The sequence below is a fragment of the Stegostoma tigrinum genome, chromosome 6 (genome assembly GCF_030684315.1).
Source record: "Stegostoma tigrinum isolate sSteTig4 chromosome 6, sSteTig4.hap1, whole genome shotgun sequence".
In the NCBI taxonomy this organism is placed as follows: Eukaryota; Metazoa; Chordata; class Chondrichthyes; order Orectolobiformes; family Stegostomatidae; genus Stegostoma; species Stegostoma tigrinum.
The window spans coordinates 89,608,911-89,628,468 of NC_081359.1; the positions used below are offsets into that span (position 1 = coordinate 89,608,911).

Below are 19,558 nucleotides of genomic sequence, written 5' to 3' on the forward strand. Positions count from 1 at the left end.
GTGTTCCTATATTTTTAGGAATCTGAATCACAAGTACTTACTAAAACAATGCAACCACATGGTTCATGGTTTGACTACACAGCAATTTAAGATGAATATCCATAAGAATACTCCTTCTTAATTAGCCAGTAATATTGAAAAACACAATGAACACAGGTACTAGTATTGTATTCTCAATTCAGCTTTTGCCCTACTCTCATTTGACTTACACCTCCTATAACTTAACTCGAATATTTAACAGAAACTGGTAGATTAGCCACTTGGCCTGAGTACTGATTTGTATAAGGACTGATCTTCCTTTGATTCTCTGCTTACTTCTAGCCAGGCTGTTGCTTCAAATCTCCATTAGCTGCCACTTGGTTGTAGGCTTGCATTTGTTCACAGGCAAGGCTATTGTCAAAAGTCTTACAGGCTGTTAGGGTTAGAACTCTCCTGATCTTATTATTCTTTATCTTGAAATGCTGCTGAACAGAGCTGTTCCTTGCTCTGTGTTATGTTAGCATATCTTTAAGAGTCAGTGTGTCATACTCAGTGAGACATGCTCATGATACTATCGCTCTAGAAGTCTCATGCTCCATCTTACTGCAGATTACTTGAAACACGACATGCTGCCAAAAACATACTGTCTGTTGCAATGGACTAGCTTAATATCAGCCTAGACAGTTACTTATTTATGAATGTAATGTTTTATTTAATACTTAGCTGTAATAAATGTCTGATGGACTCTTCAATACCACAGTATCCATACTAGTTTCTTATGTTATGGAAAATAATATGAATATTGCTGCATCAGGTAAACACTTTGCTATAAGCATAATCACATCGGTTCACAACCATACTCCCTGTTTCACATCAGAATCACACCCACAATCTACTCACCTGATTCTAAATCCCTTGAAGACTCTCTGCTCTCCTACTGCTTACCTCACAGATAACTGGTCAGAGGATTGGTTACTGGCAGTTGGGTGCTTTATCAGAAAGACTAGTTCTTAGGGGGTCTATCACCTCATCATTAAATGCACTTCCTTCCTCAAAGCAAATGAGCCAACATGTTGTCTCATTTATGGTGAAATAGTAATTTCTCAGCACTGCATTTGGGATTTCAGAATGGAATCTGGACTGAATTCATCATGTAGGTACAAACTCCCAAGCTTCTGATGGTGAGGCAGTGCAATTCCTGAGCTTTGCAAGCACAAAGGTAATTCCTAATTAATGTTTTATTGGCTGCCTCCAGCTTCAGTAATGATGGGGGTTTCAATGATAGCTGTACACATTCCTTACCACTTTGAAGCAAATTTTGCTGCAAAGGATATGAGCAAAAGTAAACTGATAAAAATAGTACACTGTGTGCTGTTGATGTAGGAATAAGGTTGCAACCCTCAGGGTCTAGTCCTGTACCTGAAAGATGGCATCATTTTCCAGCGAAATCATTAGTTCCAGCAAAAGAGGGAGCTTAGGGAAGAAAAGAAAATCTCCATAAGCAAAAGCGTGACCAGAAGTGTAATAGCAGAACAAAATAGGGTAAGGATTAGGAACAAGAGAAAGTCATTCAACATTCTAGCTAAATGCCAGTCCTCTCATCATCCTAATATCCCTCAGTATTCAAAAATGCTTTGATAAAGATGGATGATTTAATAACAGAAAATAGTATTGAATAACATTAATACATTTAGATGTCTAAAGCAATAGGTGCACAGTTGCTAAACAGCTTGTGTTCTCTTGTGACAGCACAACACTTAGGCCACAGCAGATTAACCTTTTATCGGATGCAAGTAAGATACATTTTCATTTGGCTGAAATGCTGTTCTCATGTTCCTATTTTTCCTGTGAATTGAGAAATAACTCACTCCAGATACCTAAGACTAACATGCGAAGCTTTAATCTTTCAAGCAAGCAAGCAAGAAGTTGGTTTGAAGTGTGTCTACTTCAATGCCAGGAGCGTCCGGAGTAAGGTGGGTGAACTTGCAGCATGGGTTAGTACCTGGGACTTCGATGTTGTGGCCACTTCGGAGACATGGGTAGAGCAGGGACAGGAATGGTTGTTGCAGGTTCCGGGATTTAGATGTTTCAGTAAGAATAGAGAAGATGGTAAAAGGGGCGGAGATGTGGCATTGTTGGTCAAGGACAGTATTACAGTTGCAGAAAGGATGTTTGGGGACTCGTCAACTGAGGTAGTATGGGCTGAGGTTAGAAACAGGAAAGGAGAGGTCACGCTGTTGGGAGTTTTCTATACGCCTCCGAATAGTTCCAGAGATGGAGGAAAGGATAGCAAAGATGATTCTCGATAGGAGTGAGAGAGACAGGGTAGTTGTCATGGGGGACTTCAACTTTCCAAATATTGACTGGGAACACTATAGTTTGAGTACTATAGATGGGTCAGTTTTTGTCCAGTGTGTGCAGGAGGGCTTCCTGACACAGTATGTAGATAGGCCAACAAGGGGCGAAGCCACATTAGATTTGGTACTGGGTAATGAGCCTGGCCAGGTGTTAGATTTGGAAGTAGGTGAGCACTTTGGTGATAGCGATCACAATTCTGTTATGTTTACTTTAGTGATGGAAAGGGATAGGTGTATACCACTGGGCAAGAGTTATAGCTGGGGGAAAGGCAATTAAGATTTAGGGAGCATAGGATGGGGAAGGAAACTGCAGGGGATGGGCACATTAGAAATGTGGAGCTTATTCAAGGAAAAGCTCCTGTGTGTCCTAGATAAGTATGTACCTGTCAGGCAGGGAGGAAGATGTAGAGTGCGGGAGCCGTGGTTTACGAAGGAGGTGGAATCTCTGGTCAAGAGGAAGAAGAAGGCTTATGTTAGGATGCGATGTGAAGGCTCAGTTAGAGCACTTGAGGGCTACGAGGTAGCCAGGAAAGACCTAAAGAGAGAGCTCAGAAGAGCCAGGAGGAGACATGAGAAGTTGTTGGCGGATAGGATCAGGGTAAACCTTAAGGCTTTCTGTAGGTATTTAAGGAATAAAAGAATGACGAAAGTAAGTTTAGGCCCAATCAAGGATAGTAGTGGTAAGTTGTGTGTGGAGTCAAATGAGATAGGGGAAGCACTAAATGAATATTTTTCAACAGTAGTCAGTCTAGAAAATGACAATGTTGTTGGGGAGAATACTGAGATACAGACTACTAGACTAGGTGGGATTGAGGTTCACAAGGAAGAGGTATTAGAAATCCTTCAGCGGGTGAAGATAGATAAGTCCCCTGGGCCGGATGGGATTTATCCTAGGATCCTCTGGGAAGCCAGGGAGGAGATTGCTGAGCCTTTGGCATTGATCTTTAACTCGTCATTGTCTACAGGAATAGTGCCAGATGACTGGAGGATAGCAAATGTGGTTCCCCTGTTCAAGAAGGGGAGTGGAGACAACCCTGGTAGTTATAGACCAGTGAGCCTTACCTCAGTTGTTGGTAAAGTGTTGGAAAAGGTTATAAGGGATAGGATTTATAATCATCTAGAAAAGAATAAATTGATTAGGGATAGTCAGCACGGTTTTGTGAAGGGAAGGTCATGCCTCACAAACCTTATTGAGTTCTTTGAGAAGGTGGCCAAACAGGTAGATGAGAGTAAACCGGTTGATGTGGTGTATATGGATTTCAGCAAGGCATTCGATAAGGTTCCCCACAATAGGCTATTGTACAAAATGCGGAGGAATGGAATTGTGGGAGATATAGCAGTTTGGATTGGAAATTGGCTTGCTGAAAGAAGACAGAGGGTGGTAGTTGATGGGAAATGTTCATCCTGGAGACCTGTTACTAGTGGTGTACCGCAAGGGTCGATGTTGGGTCCACTGCTGTTTGCCATTTTTATAAATGACCTGGATGAGGGCGTAGAAGGATGGGTTAGTAAATTTGCAGATGACACTAAGGTCGGTGCAGTTGTGGATAGTGATGAAGGATGCTGTAGGTTACAGAGAGTCATGGATAAGCTGCAGAGCTGGGCTGAGAGGTGGCAAATGGAGTTTAATGCAGACAAGTGTGAGGTGATGCACTTTGGTAGGAGTAACCAGAAGGCAAAGTACAGGGCTAATGGTAAGATTCTTAGTAGTGTAGATGAGCAGAGAGATCTCGGTGTCCATGTACACAGATCCTTGAAAGTTGTCACCCAGGTTGACAGGGCTGTTAAGAAGGCATACAGTGTTTTAGCTTTTATTAATAGAGGGATCGAGTTCTGGAACCAAGAGGTTATGGTGAAGCTGTACAAAACTCTGGTGTGGCCGCACTTGGAGTATTGTGTGCAGTTCTGGTCACCGCATTATAAGAAGGATGTGGAAGCTTTGGAAAGGGTGCAGAGGAGATTTACTAGGATGTTGCCTGGTATGGTGGGAAGGTCTTACGAAGAAAGGCTGAGGGACTTGAGGCTGTTTTCGTTAGAGAGAAGAAGGTTGAGAGGTGACTTAATTGAAACATATAAAATAATCAGAGGGTTAGATAGGGCGGATAGGGAGAGCCTTTTTCCTTGGATGGTGACGGCGAGCACAAGGGGGCATAGCTTTAAATTGAGGGGTGAAAGAAAAAGGACAGATGTCAGAGGTAGTTTCTTTACTCAGAGAGTAGTAAGGGAATGGAACGCTTTGCCTGCAACGGTAGTAGATTCGCCAACTTTAGGTACATTTAAGTCGTCATTGGATAAGCATATGGACGTACATGGAATAGTGTAGGTTAGATGGGCTTGAGATCGGTATGACAGGTTGGCACAACATCGAGGGCCGAAGGGCCTGTACTGTGCTGTAATGTTCTATGACTTTCCATCGCTTATCTCTCTGAATGGTCATTTATACTTTGTCATAGTTGTAATCTAACAGCAGCCATATTTGAATTACTCCAATAAATGCTCAGTTTCCATCTACCAGCTATATTTTGGCAATCAAACATTGTACTATGTTAGATGTCACCCAGTTTTGGTTGTGAGATAGGAGTTTTAGACATTTGGCCAGTGTTAGTTATTTTGAGCCTTTTAGGGCACTATATTTTAGAGGAGGGGACAGAGATTTATTTCTCAAATGTCATCTCTGCACATGTTTAGTGTGAAGTAATTAATAGTCACTTTCCTTCAAGATGCCACTGATGTCTGTACATGTTGAATGTCCTTGACCTGTGTGATTTTGGCAGGACTGGCCTATTGCAGGACATCCTTATGATTTTCAATTTTTGACCATTTTTGCCCTTGTCATTTGTGGGATGTTAATTTTGAACAAAAATGCTTATTGATATGATGTTACGAGAAATTGGAATGGGATTGATTGTATATGCACATCGAACTGGCTTCAGGAATGTTTGGACTTGCCTCGTTCCATATTTTCTGAATACTTCCCAGCTTTTGAGATTGGGAATTTTCTGCATTTGTTGTGACAAGCATTATGATCTCCTTCTTTACGTTTCAATTGAGGTACTGGAAGAAAAATAGTATTTTACTGATTGTTGTTACTTCATAGGGCTGTCATATGGCATTTAAAGGATTGTTACGTTTACTAACTTTTCATTTATTGCACATCTCCACAGCAACATTTTTTCGATTGGAATATAGTGAATGTAACTCCACTACCAAAAAGCGAGGGGGAAACTGAACAAAGCAAACTCCTGGCTAGTTAACATTTAACATCTATCACAGTGGGGATGTTACAAGCTTTTATTAAATACTTTAACAGCTGAAAAATTCAAGGTATTCAGGCAGCGTCAACTTGGCTTTATGAAAGTGAAATCACATTTAACTCCATGTTATTGTATTCATCAAGGAACGAACATAACCAGTAGATGAACTGTACTTGTATTTGAGGAAGGCAATTGAAAAGTTGCCACATTAAAGGAAGCTTCAGGAAATAAAAGCTGATGGTGTAGGTGATAACACGTTAGCATGGACAGAAGATTGGCTAGCTAACAAGAAACAAAAGTGTAGATCGTTTTATGGTTGGCAAGTGTGCTATGGTCTCAATTTTTACAGTTTATGTAAAGGTAAAGTTGCCATAGTCCTAACTTTATAAGAAAGAGATGACTGGCAGCATCCTCAGGTATTGGGAGAGGTTGGGAAGGAGTCCTTCATGGCAGCCTCAGCTGAAGTGGGAACTGAGCCTACATTGTCAGTGTCACAAACCAACCATCCAGCTAAGTGAGCTGTATATATATGACATAGATGAAGGAGCCAAAGGTATGATTACTAAATCAGCTGGCAAAGATAGACATATCTATACCCAGGATCTGGAAAATGGAGTATAATGTGGTAAATTGTTCATTTTGGCAGAAAGAATAAAAAAGAAGCTAATTATCTCAAGGACGAGATATTGCAGAACTCTGAGATGTAGAGGGGTCTGGATGCTCTGGTGCGTGAAACACAGAAGATTTGTGTGCATGTACAGCAAGTGATTAGAGAAACTAAGGAAGTTAATTGCAATTGTCTTTTCCCTAGGATGGGAAATTTCAAGACTAGAGGGGACATTTTTAAGATGAAAGGAGAGAGATTTGAAAATGACATGTGAGGCAAATCTATCACACAAAGGGTAGTTCACATGTGGAATGAATGTCCTGTAGAAATGATGGATAGGGATACAATTACAACATTTAAAAGACATTTGGATAAATACATGAATAAGAAAAATTTGGAGGGATGTGGTCCAGAACAGGCAGGAGGGACTAATTTAGTTTGGGATTATGTTTGGTATGTTTTAGTTGGATCAAAGGGTCTGTTTCCATGCTATGTAACTCTATGACTAACATTATTGTTTATTGCGAGGAGAATTGAATACAAAAGTAAGGAGATAAAAGAAACAACTACAAATGCAGAAATTTGAAACAAAACAGAAATTCGTGGAGAAACTCAGCACGTCTGAGAGCATCTGTGGAGAGAAAGCAGAGCCAATGTTTTGAGTATATTGACCATATTGAGGAAGGGTCATGGAGTTTAAATGTTTACTCTGCTTCTCTCCACGGGTGCTGCCAAAGGCAAGGAGAATATGTTGTAGTTATACAGGGCACTGGTGAGATTATATCTGGTAAACCGTGTACAGTGTTGGTCTTCTTATTTAAGGAAGGATGTAAATGTGTTGCAAGAAGCTCAGCGAAAGGTTACTAGACTAAAACCTGGACTGGGTAGGCAGTCTTATAAGGAAATGTTGGAGAGGTTGTTGCTTGTAGAATTGTGACAGATAACTTATGTTGTAACAGATCACATTGCAAATGAGTCTGGATAGGGTGGATGTGGAAAGGATATCTCCCCTTGTAGGACTATCTAGACCAAAGGGTCACCATTTAAAAATAAAAGATCACTACGACAGAGAAGGGAGATAATTCTTCTCACAGTTTTTGGAACTCGTTTCTTCAAAAGGCAGTGGAAGAAGAATGTGTAAATATTGTTAGCTAGAGATACTTCCATTCTTGGTAAGCACGAAAGTGAAAGTTATTGAGGGCAGGCAGGAATGTGGACAAATCAGATCAACCATGATCTTATTGCATGCCAGAACAGGCTCGAAACACTAAGAGGTCCATTCCTGCTCCTAATTCATGTGTTGTTAAGAAGATCAAAATTTGTTACAGCTCTGAGTGCAGTGCTTTCCAAACAGTGTTTTCTCTCTAAGCTATGCATTGTTATGTGCACAATGATCGGCGTTGGGGTCCGGAAATTGCTTGCCATGCATGGGTCTTGCTTCCTATAGGGAACACTGCTTCCAAATCCTTTCTCCCTGTGTACCTATTTTAGCGTTTTTATAATATAGAACGGCACAGCACAGCACAGGCCCTTTGGCCCACGATGTTGTGCCGAACTTTTACGCGAATCCTAAGGTCTATCTAACCTCCGCCCCTACGTTATACTATCGTCCATTTGCCTATCTAACAGCCGCTTAAATGCCCCTAATGAGGCCGACTCCACTACCCTCTCCGGCAATGTATTCCATGTCCCAACCACGCTCTGAGTAAAGAACCTACCTCTGATGTCTCCCCTATATCTACCTCCACTCACTTCAAAACTATGCCCCCTCCTAATAGCTACCTCCACCCGAGGAAAAAGTGCCTGGCTGTCTACTTTGTCTATACCTCTGATCACTTGGTACACCTCTATCAAGTTACCTCTATACTTCGTTGTTCTAAAGAGAAAAGCCCTGGCTCTCTCGACCTTTCCTCATAAGACCTTCCCTCCATTCCAGGCAACATCCGGGTAAATCCCCTCTGCACCTTTCCAATGCTTTCACTTCTCTCCTGTAATGAGGTGACCAGAACTGGACACAATACTCCAGATGTGGCTGAACCAGGGTTTTGTATAACTGGAGGATAACTTCACGGCTCTTGAACTCAATCCCTTTATTAATGAAAGCTAACACACCAAACGCCTTCTTAACAACTCTATCCACCTGGGCGGCAGCTTTCAGGGAACTGTGGACATGAACCCCGGGATCCCTCTGCACCTCCACACTGCCAAGAGCCTTTCTGTTAACCCTATATTCTGCTTACAAGTTTGTCCTTCGAAAATGAATTACCTCACACTTTACAGGGTTAAACTCCATTTGCCACTTCGCAGCCCAGCTCTGCATCCAATCAATGTCCCTTTGTAACCTAGAACAGCCCTTCGCACTGTGCATAATGTGACCCACCTTCATATTGTCTGCGAACTTGCTAATCCACCCTTCCACTCCTTCATCCAAATCATTTACAAAAGTCACAAATAGAACAGATCCTTGTGCTACACCACTCGTAACTGAGCACCATGTTGAATATTTTCTGTCCACCCTTTGTCTTCTAAGTGTCAGCCAATTCTGAGTCCAATCTGCCACATTTCCCCCTATCCCATGCCTCCTTACTTTCTGCATGAGCCTACCATGGGGAACATTATCAAACACCTTACTTAAATCCATGTATACCACATCCACTGCTCTACCTTCATCCACATGTTTAGACACCTCTTCAAAGAATTCAGTAAGGTTTGTGAGGCATGATCTACCCCTCACAAATCCGTGCTGACTATCACAAATCAAACTGTGCCTATTCAAGTGGTCATAAATCCTATCTCTCAGAGCCCTTTCCAATAATTTGCCCACCACTGAAGTAAGACTAACTGGCCTGTAATTTGCTAGGTTATCCCTGTTCCCTTTTTTGAAGAAGGGAATGACGTTTGCCACTTTCCAATTTCCCGGCACTACACCCGTGCACAGTGAGGATGCAAACATCATCGCCAAAGGCCCTGTGATCTCTTCCCTCGTTTCCCATAGAATCCTTGGATAAATCCCATCAGGCCCGGGGGACTTATCTATCTTCAAGTTCCTCAAAATTCCTATTACATCTTCCTCCCTAAAATTGACCTCCTCTAGCCTACCAGCCTGTTTCACACTGTCCTCCCCTACAACTAGGTCGTTCTCAGTTGTGAATACTGAAAGAAATATTCATAAAGGACCTTTCCTACCTCTTTAGGCTCCGTGCACAAATTCCCTTTACAATCCTTAATCGGCCCTACCCTTTCTCTGGCCATTCTTTTATTCCTCACATACATGTAAAAAGCCTTGGAGTTTTCCCTGATCCTATCTGCCAAGGTTTTTTCATGCCCCATTATAGCTCTCCTAAGCCCTTTCTTCAGCTTCTTCCTGGATAACTTGTATTCCTCTAGAGCCTTTTCTGTTCCGTGTTTTCTAAACCTTACATGAATATCCTTCTTCCTCTTAACCAGTCGTTCGACCTCTCTTGAGAACCAAGGCTCCCTCACTTGACCGCATCTCCCCTGCCTGCTAGGGACAAACATATCGAGCACACACAGTATGCTTTCCTTAAACAATTTCCACATTTCTATAGTGCTCTTCCATGACATCATCTGTTCCCATTTTAAGTTATCCAGTTCTTGCCTAAGAGAATTATAATTACCCTTCCCCTAATTATAAACCTTACCCTATTGTATGTACCTGTCCTTTTCCATGACTATTGCAAAAGTAACAGAGTTATGATCGCTACTGCCAAAATGCTCTCCTACTAACAGGTCTAACACTTGGCCTGGTTCATTGCCAAGCACCAAATCCAAAGTGGCCTCTCTTTGTGTTGGTCTGTCTACATACTGCGTCAGGAATCCTTCCTGAACGCACTGGACAAAATCTGCTCCATCTAAACTACAACAACTAAAAAAATTCCAATCGTAATTTGGAAAGTTGAAGTCACCCATGACTGCAACCCTGTGACTTCTGCACCCTTCCAGTACACCTTTCCAGTATCGACCTCCCAATCCACTCCTCCACTTCTCTGCAACTATTCGGGGGCCTGTAAAAAAAGAACCCAGCAAAGTGACTGCTCCTTTCTTATTCCTGACCTCAACCCAAACTGACTCTGTAGACGTATCATTCTCGAACTGCCTTTCAGTAGCTGCTATACTAGCCCTGACTAGCAATGCCACTTTCCCACCTCTTTTACCACGCTCCCTATTTCTTTTAAAGTATCTAAATCCTGGAACTTCCAACAACCATTCCTGTCCCTGAGTTACCCAAGTTTCTGTAATGGCCACAACACCGTAGTTCCAAGTACTGACCCAAGCTCTAAGTTCATCCGCCTTATTTCTGATGCTTCTAGCATTGAAGTATACACACCTCAAACCATCCCTGTGTCCACAATTATGCTCCACCAACCGCATTTCTTTATTAACAACCTCACTCCCTGTTGTGTCTGTTGGAAGGTTGAACACCTCATCCTCTGAATTACAAATCTGGTTCCCCACCCCAATGTGACTATTAACTCGATGTTAACCCAGAAATGGGGTCATGCTCTGATATCTGTCAGCTGGCAGGCTTGAGTGAGTGGTGTGTGTGTGTTGGGGGGTGCGGTTTGGCATATTGGTGTAAAGTGGCAGCATTAAAATCATTTCTCGTGGCACAATGCGTTTCATGCACTCTTTGTAGCATGGAATGGATACCTTTGACAAAGGTCTTTCCCTCTGAGCACTCGCACTGCCTTGTATGTATAACTGCATGAAAATTAAAATAATGCAACCTCCAAGAACTGGCAATTGTTGGCAACAGATTGATAAGGCCATGCTGCTGTCAGGAGGACAACTACCACCATGATGTCTAAGGTGATTTATGTGTCTTTTCTAAAGAAAGGAAGGTTGTTTTTGTTGTTGGAAGATGTGTGGTGAGGGGGCTAAGCAACCCCCTGCTAACGCCAAGTCTCTCCATCATCATGGGTCAAGTCCTTCCCCGTGTGAACTGACGAGACAGCTTTTTGTGTTTAACCCATTCACAGGATGTAGGCCAGGTTTATTCTCCAGAGGACAGTTAAGAGTCAACCACATTGCTATGGGTCTGGAGTATACAGAGTCAGACCAAGCGAGGACAGCGGTTAGCTTCCCTAAAGGACATTAGTGAACCAGTTGGGTTTTTTGACAATTGACAATGGTTTCATTATAACCTTAATTCTAAGCTTTTAATTCATTTTTCAAATTCCACCACCTGCCATGGTGGAGTTTGAACCCAGGCCCTATAATATTATTTGGATTTCTCTCAGTTAATAGCCTAGCAATAATACCAATAGGCTATCACCTTCGTATGCTGACATTGATTTAGCAGTTGAGTAGCTGACTGTTTTTCATCCTACCTGAAGCTGGCAGAATTGCTTATTGCTGAACCACTTTCAGGGACTGAATTAGCAATAAATTGCAAAGGTCAAATTTGCCCAGAACTTAATTCCAGCAGAGGTAGGAAGGCAACAGGATTCTGGTCTGCCACTAACCCATCTAATTAAGTTGCCTCCTCACCTCTCGTCCTGCTGCCTCTGCCACAGGAAGATTCTGCCTCAGGTTTGGGAATCCCTGCCTTCAGAGATGCCGCATTCTTAAGTCAACTCTCCTGCTGTATAAACCTTAGTGGGTGGGGAGCTGTAGAAGTGAAATGTCTGTCGCACTGAGACACCAATTTTGTCATAAAGTTATGCTGTAATTATCATTAAATGCTCTGTGGAGAAATTATATGTGGGAAAATAATGCAAAGTATTCTATGAGAAGCTGTGCACACCAGTCTTAATGATTGATAGTTTTATGCCTTCGAGATTGAGATATTGTTAAAATGTCTTTCAGGAAGGCAGTTACGGTCATGCTGTATCAGAGCTGATGTTTTGACTTTGTCTGTTTTACTGCCAAGTAAAGTGGTACTGATCTATCTTCCTAACGATGCAGTTGAAAGAACTGCTCATACATTTTTGTTATATACGATTCTAAACTGGAAAACAATTAGTTGTGCTGCATTATAAACAGGGGAGACTGCAAACTACAATGTTACCTCAGAGTGAGAGGTGCAGCGGAGAGTCTTTTCTAAAGCTCTATTTTAATTGGCCTCTCCCTGAAGGTGCTCACTCATCTCTGATTATGAGTATATGATCAGCTCTCCGGGACCTACTTATTATTGAGACTGGAACAGTGCGCATTGATAAACTAGTTGTTCCTGGCAGATATCACAGTCAAGCCCAGCGCTGTTTTAATCTGGCATCTGTGTGTGTTCACATTCTGTCAGAAATCACTGAGTAGCAATCAGAAGGGGTAATCCTTTCCTCCTCCTGGTGAATGTCGCGAGATTGCTTATAGCCAAACCTAATTTTGCCTTTACCTGTTTGATGCTACTTCTCTTTCAGCACTTGCTGATTTGATTTCTTCTTGCCTAGTGTAGGAATGTTGTGGCTAATTATAGTTTCCCACTTCCCCTTGCACTTCTGCTGAGCACGTGTCGGTGGAATTTAATGGTTGTGTGGGGTATCTTGCCCATCAGATGAAGAACCAGTGGGAGACCCATGTCGCCTGTATTGGGAATTGGTTAATTAGAATCAATTGCCCATCAGGCACTTAAAAGATCTGCACTAGCTATTTCTGGGATCTATGAATCCGGGGTGGAAGTCCCAATCAGAGGTCAGCAGCTCTCCATTGCTGATCGATGTCACTTATTTTGAGCTCTTAAATCAACAGTATTATGACTTTACTGAAACAGGCTGCAAGACAGCAGCCCCAAGTCAGTACCTTATCGTAAAATGTGAAGTCAGCATAGTCTTTACCAGATCACTGGGGCTGCTCTCTCACCAGAGAGACAAATGGTGGTTTAACATGAGGTCACCGCACCTCAGTGGAGGGTAAAGGTTAGGCCCTTCATAGTAACCTCAACCAGGGCAGTAATCAAACGCACATTGCCAGCATCACTGTGCATTGCAAACTAGCTATTCAACTAACTGAGCTAACGATCACTGAATTGCAGCACACCGGGAGGCATATTGACACAGATCACATTTTTATCCCAACATTCCCTTTTTGTGCAAAAAAACTTAAAAGAAATTGCGTGCATCCTCTTGTAGATTTTGAATTACTGAAGATATACAATTTATACGTGACTGTTCACATGAATTTATTGTTCATTATACCTGTCATAGAACATTACAGCACAGTACAGGCCCTTCGGCCCTCGATGTTGTGCCAACCTGTCATACTGATCTCAAGCCCATCTAACCTACACTATTCCATGTACGTCCATATGCTTATCCAATGACGACTTAAATGTACCTAAAGTTGACGAATCTACTACCGTTGCAGGCAAAGCGTTCCATTCCCTTACTACTCTCTGAGTAAAGAAACTACGTCTGACATCTGTCCTATATCTTTCACCCCTCAATTTAAAGCTATGCCCCCTTGTGCTTGCCGTCACCATCCTAGGAAAAAGGCTCTCCCTATCCACTCTATCTAACCCTCTGATTATTTTATATGTTTCAATTAAGTCACCTCTCAACCTTTTTCTCTGTAATGAAAACAGCCTCAAGTCCCTCAGCCTTTCCTCGTAAGACCTTCCCACCATGCCAGGCAACATCCTAGTAAATCTCCTCTGCACCCTTTCCAAAGCTTCCACATCCTTCTTATAATGCAGTGACCAGAACTGTACACAATACTCCAAGTGCGGCCGCACCAGAGTTTTGTACAGCTTTACCATAACCTCTTGGTTCCAGAACTCAATCCCTCTATTAATAAAAGCTAAAACACTGTATGCCTTCTTAACAGCCCTGTCAACCTGGGTGGCAACTTTCAAGGATCTGTGTACATGGACACCGAGATCTCTCTGCTCATCTACACTACTAAGAATCTTACCATTAGCCCTGTACTTTGCCTTCTGGTTACTCCTACCAAAGTGCATCACCTCACACTTGTCTGCATTAAACTCCAATTGCCACCTCTCAGCCCAGCTCTGCAGCTTATCTATGTCTCTTTGCAACCTACAGCATCCTTCGTCACTGTCCACAACTCCACTGACCTTAGTGTCATCTGCAAATTTACTAACCCATCCTTCTATGCCCTCATCCAGGTCATTTATAAAAATGACAAACAGCAGCGGACCCAACACTGAGCCTTGCTGTACACCACTAGTAACCGGAAAGTTGAAATCACAATTTGTTCTGTCATGGGTATGCTCTAGCTGATTCACAACCTCCGTGTTTCTGCACACGATTACTTTCCTGAAAGTAATTTTCTCTCAGTAGATATGCTTTCATGCAGGATTGCTTATGCCTAATACAGTCTCATTTTTTAAATTTGGTCATGTTCTCATTAAAAAGATTCAGATGTTTCTGTGAGCTAAATTAATGATGTCACATTTTGATCAACAGACACCTTTTAATTTTGGCCCAAATACTGAACACATAACGTTTATAAATTACATTCAGGTGGGGTTCAAATCATGCCTTCAAAGTTTCTGCAGTTTTGTTTCTGTTCTTTGGAAAGACTTAGAGTGATGTACACTTTGAAACAACCTCTTCTCAGCAGTGATAAGAGTACAGCTATGTGTCACTGCTGTGGCTTGTTAAGCAGATCTGTCACAGTTTCATAATTCTGCCACTATGTGCAGAAAAATTACTAGCTCTGCTTCAGATCTTCTTTCATTTTGACTGGAGCTGGGAGACGAAAAATTGCAGCTATTGTATTTCAGCTGTGACCCATTTCTTTGTTCTTTCTCACATTCTTGAACAAGGGGGCATAACTACAAATTGAGGGGTGATAGATTTAAGACGGATGTCAGAGGCAGGTTCTTTACACAGGGATTGGTAAGGGCGTGGAACGCCCTGCCTGCCAAGGTAGTTAACTCAGCCACATTAGGGGCATATAGATTGTCATTGGATAAGCATGTGGATGATGATGGGATGGTGTAGAGGGAATGGGCTTAGATTAGTTCACAGGTCGGCGCAACATCGAGGGCCGAAGGGCCTGTTCTGCACTGTATTGTTCTATGTTCTTTTCAGTGGCTTGTACCTATGACTGTCTGCCAGCAGCTGTATTTCTTTTTTAAACAGCTCTTCAACACTCAAACTCAGCTTCACTCCTGACACCATATTTCAGGCTCTGAGAATAACATTTTCGTTTGTACTGTGACTTTAATGAAACTGGTGTCAAGATAGCTGCCCTCCATCAGTGCTTCATGGTGTAGGTTACGTTAGTATGGCAAGTTAAAAGGTACATTGGTTGGGATTGCATTTTCACCTTAGACACCACTGGGGCTTGAGTTAGCAACCAAATGAGGAAGGCTATCTCCATGTCCCAGATTTTGTTGAACTGAGGTGCGAATGCAGCAGAGTTGCCATTGTCCTAATGGCCAAATGTTCCCAACACTTCCTAATATGTTTCTGGGGGCAGAAACATTAAATTCCATCTAATGAATTGAAACCTGAAACTTTGCTGATCATCTTAATTGAATGAGTGATGTGGACAAATGTCTGTTGAAAATTTGCACCAGACACATACCTGTATAGAATGATCTTGTATAACATCTCACTTCTTCACTCCTGGAAGGGCAATTGGGAGGTCATCAAGTTGCAAAATGATGTGCCCTGCCTGTCCAATTATTCTTGATACATGGTTACAATGGTGTTTAGGAATACTTGCAGGCAAGCCATTTACTCTGCATTGTGAGTAATTTTTTGCAACATGTTCAGACAATACCAATAGGTCACCACTAGCACACAGAACTTTTACAGAAACCTTTGAAAAACAATCCTACAAGGAATAACAGTGTAGAGCTGGAGGACCCCGACCCAAAATGGCAGCTTTCTTGCTCCTCTAATGTTGCCTGGCCTGCAGCTCCACACTGTGTTATCTCTGACTCTAGCATCGGCAGTTCTGACTATCCAAAGTTAAAAGGAATATTTTTATTTTACTATGGAGACTCGTTTAAATAAAAGCTAACTGCAGGCTATGTAAATGATTCAAAATATAAAAATTCTGTTCTTATATTAATAGCTTTTCCTGTTTTTTTTTGCAGAATAATGGATCCCTGAACTGGTGTCAAAATCACAAGCAATGCTCGAAGGTGAGTGCACACCAAACAGGGGATGACATGTAACTTGTAATTACTGACCATATGAAACTTTGCAAAGTTAATACCAAAGGTAGTATAACATGCAATTATACATGTATTACAAGTAGCATGATTTTACTTCAAACTAAACTGGCTGTACCACAGTTCTCTTTCAAAAATAAGATTTCACAGGCCCTCACTGCTATCCTGCACCCAGTCATTCTTCCTCTTTGAGCCTGTACTGCGCAAATGCTGGTAGGTTATTTGAATATGGTGGGAATTTGCAGCCAACTTTATTCGTGATTTCACTCAGTGCCCATGCAGTGTTTTTTTCCCCCAGGAGGGGTTATCAACTTCCATTCATGAGTGAAAGCCACTGCTGATTTTGTCTCTGCCTGAAATAGTGGGGTTGCAGAAACTGATGGCAACTCCTCCATTACCAGTCAAACTGATGAACCTATCTCTGTGTAGTCTGGGGATTGAATATGTGACCTTCCATGACGGACTATTCATTTACAGTATCAGCCATGGGGGAAGAACTAACCTTAAAGTCAAAAATCAGATTTTCTTTGTAGAGGAAAAAAAGATATTTTCTTAACTTTATCCTTTTGGAATTTCTTAATCTGTAATATATATACAAGTTTAATTATCAATTAAATATATTTCTAGATTTGAACGTTTTTTGAGGGGGCTAAGAGCAAATGAAAAGCAAATGCTTCTCAAGCAAATGATTTAAATTCATTTGACCAGCATCAGAGACCTACATCAGCTACTATTTGTCTCCGTTTCCTTGGTAAAGTATACACCACCTTTTGTCCTCCTTCTTGCTGACTCTTTGACCCCAATAGATCACACAGTAACAAAGCCCGTATCTTCCTGGTCATACTGTGTTCAAGACTCCTGTGGAGAGAGGACAATGTGCTGGCATCATCCAAGGTCAGAGTAACACTAGAAACTGCAGGCTTGGGTTGTTCCTTTCATACAGAAATAATGGAAGGATCACCCTTCTCTAGCTCCAGAAGATAATTTCACTCAAGGCTGTGAAGAATGAGTGAAGGCAAGCTGTCAGCTTCTTTGTCTACATATCAGTTGTCTAGCACAGCACATCAGTGATAGCAACTGAAAGAGGTGAGATTCAATCATTTGATACAAGTAGTAGTACTTTGAAGTGCTCTCTCACTGGACTTTAATTCACATTTAATGCATGATCCAATTCACCTTTCTGCCACACATGTCTGGATTAGATCTCTGACAAATGCATTATTTTCCTTTGTCAAATAATAGTTTAAAACATAAGGACATAAGAAAGTAGGAACAGGAGTAGGCCATTCGGCCCTTCTAGCCTGCTGTGCCATTCAATAAGACCATGGCTGATCTTACTGTGGACTCAGATCTACTTGCCTGCGTTCTCACCATGTCCCTTAATTCCTTTATTGTTCAAAAAATATCTACCGTAGCTTTAAATACGTTCACTGAAGTCGTGTCAATTGCTTCACTGGGCAAGGAATTCCATAGATTAACAACCCTCTGGGTGAAGAAGTTCCTTCTCACTTCAGTCCTAAATCTGCTCCCTCTAATCTTGAGGCTATGCCCTCTTGTTCTAGCTTCCCTGCCAGTGGAAACATCCTCTCTACTTCTATCTTATCAGTTCCCTTCATAATTTTATATGTTTCTATAAGATGCCCCCTCAATCTTCTGAATTCCAATGAACATAATCCCAATCTACTCAGTTTCTCCTCATTAGCCATCCCCCTCAATCCGGAATCAACCTAGTGAATCTCCTCTGCACCTACTCCAGTGCCAGTACATCCTTCCTCAAGTAAGGAGACCAAAACTGCACACGGTACTCTAGGCACAGCCTCACCAGCACCTGGTACAGCGCAAACATAACCTCTCTGCTTTTAAACTCAATCCCTTTAGCAACAAAGGACAAAATTCCATTTGCCTTCCTAATTACTTGCTGTACCTGCAGATCAACCTTCTGTGATTCATGGACAAGGACACCCAGATCCCTCTGCATAGCAGCATGCTGCAACTTTTTACCATTCAATCAATAATCCCTTTTACTATTACTCCTACCGAAATGTATGACTTCACAATTATTTACATTGTATTCCATCTACCAGACCTTTGCCCACTCACTCAATGTATCTATGTTCCTCTACAAAGTTTTGCAGTCCTCTGCACACTTTGCTGTACCACTCATTTTGGTGTCATCTGCAAACTTTGACCCCTCCACGTGATCCCCAACTCCAAGTCATCTATAAAAATTGTAAGTAATTGTGGTCCCAACACCGATCCCTGAGGAACACCACTACTTACTGATTGCCAGTCAGAATAGCACTCATTTATCCCCAATCTTTGCTTCATGTTCGTCAACCAATCCTCTATCCATGCTAATACTTTACTCCTAATGCCATGTATCGTTATCTTATGCGCCTCTTGTGTGCCACCTTGAAGGCCTTTTGGAAATCTAGGTACACCACATCCACTGCGTCCCCATTGTCCACCTTGCTCATAATGTCTTCATAGAATTCCAAAAGATTTGTCAAGCATGACCTGCCCTTCATGAACCTATGCTGTGTCTGCCCAACGGGACAATTTCTGTCGAGATACCTTGCTATTTCTTCCTTGATAATAGACTCAAGCATCTTCCCCACTACAGAGGTTAAGCTAACTGGTCTATAATTCCCCATCTTTTGTCTACGTCCCTTTTTAAACAGTGGTGCCACATTTGCTGTTTTCCAATCTGCTGGGACTGCCTGAGAATCCAGCGAATTTTTGAAAATTACCACCAGTGAACCTGCTATTTCTCCCGCCATCTCTTTTAGTACCCTGGGATGCATTCCATCAGGGCCAGGAGACTTATCAATCCTTAGCTCCATTAGTTTGCCCAACACTACTTCTTCCATAATAATGATTGTTTCCATGACCTCACCTACCTTCGTCTCTTTGTCAATTGCTGGCATGTTATTAGTGTCCTCCACTGTGAAGACCAATACAAAATACCTGTTCAATGCCTTGGCCATTTAATCATATCCCATAACTAAATTCCCCTTTTCATCCTCTAAAGGGCCAATGTTTACTTTAGCCACTCTTTTTTGTTTTATATATTTATAGAAACTTTTGCTATTTGTCTTTATCTTCTGAGCTAGCTTATTTCTCTAGTTCTATCTTGCTTTTCTTTATAGCTCTTTTTGTGGCTTTCTGTTGACATTTAAAATTTTCCCAATCTTCTAGTTTCATGCTGTTTTTGGCCACTTTGTATGCCTTCTCTTTCAATTTGATAGCCTCC

At 41.8% G+C, this 19,558-nt stretch overlaps 1 protein-coding gene across 4 annotated transcripts in view; it reads left to right on the forward strand.

Annotated features, from left to right (window-relative positions):
- The window catches only part of LOC125453648 (anosmin-1), a 209,486-nt gene that overhangs the window by 22,398 nt on the left and 167,530 nt on the right, over positions 1-19,558 (forward strand). For all 4 annotated transcript variants that reach the window (XM_048533481.2, XM_048533483.1, XM_048533480.2 and 1 more), the window contains exon 2: positions 16,228-16,275. In XM_048533481.2, coding sequence (XP_048389438.2) covers positions 16,228-16,275 — 48 coding nt within the window. The remainder of the gene's footprint in view (positions 1-16,227; positions 16,276-19,558) is intronic.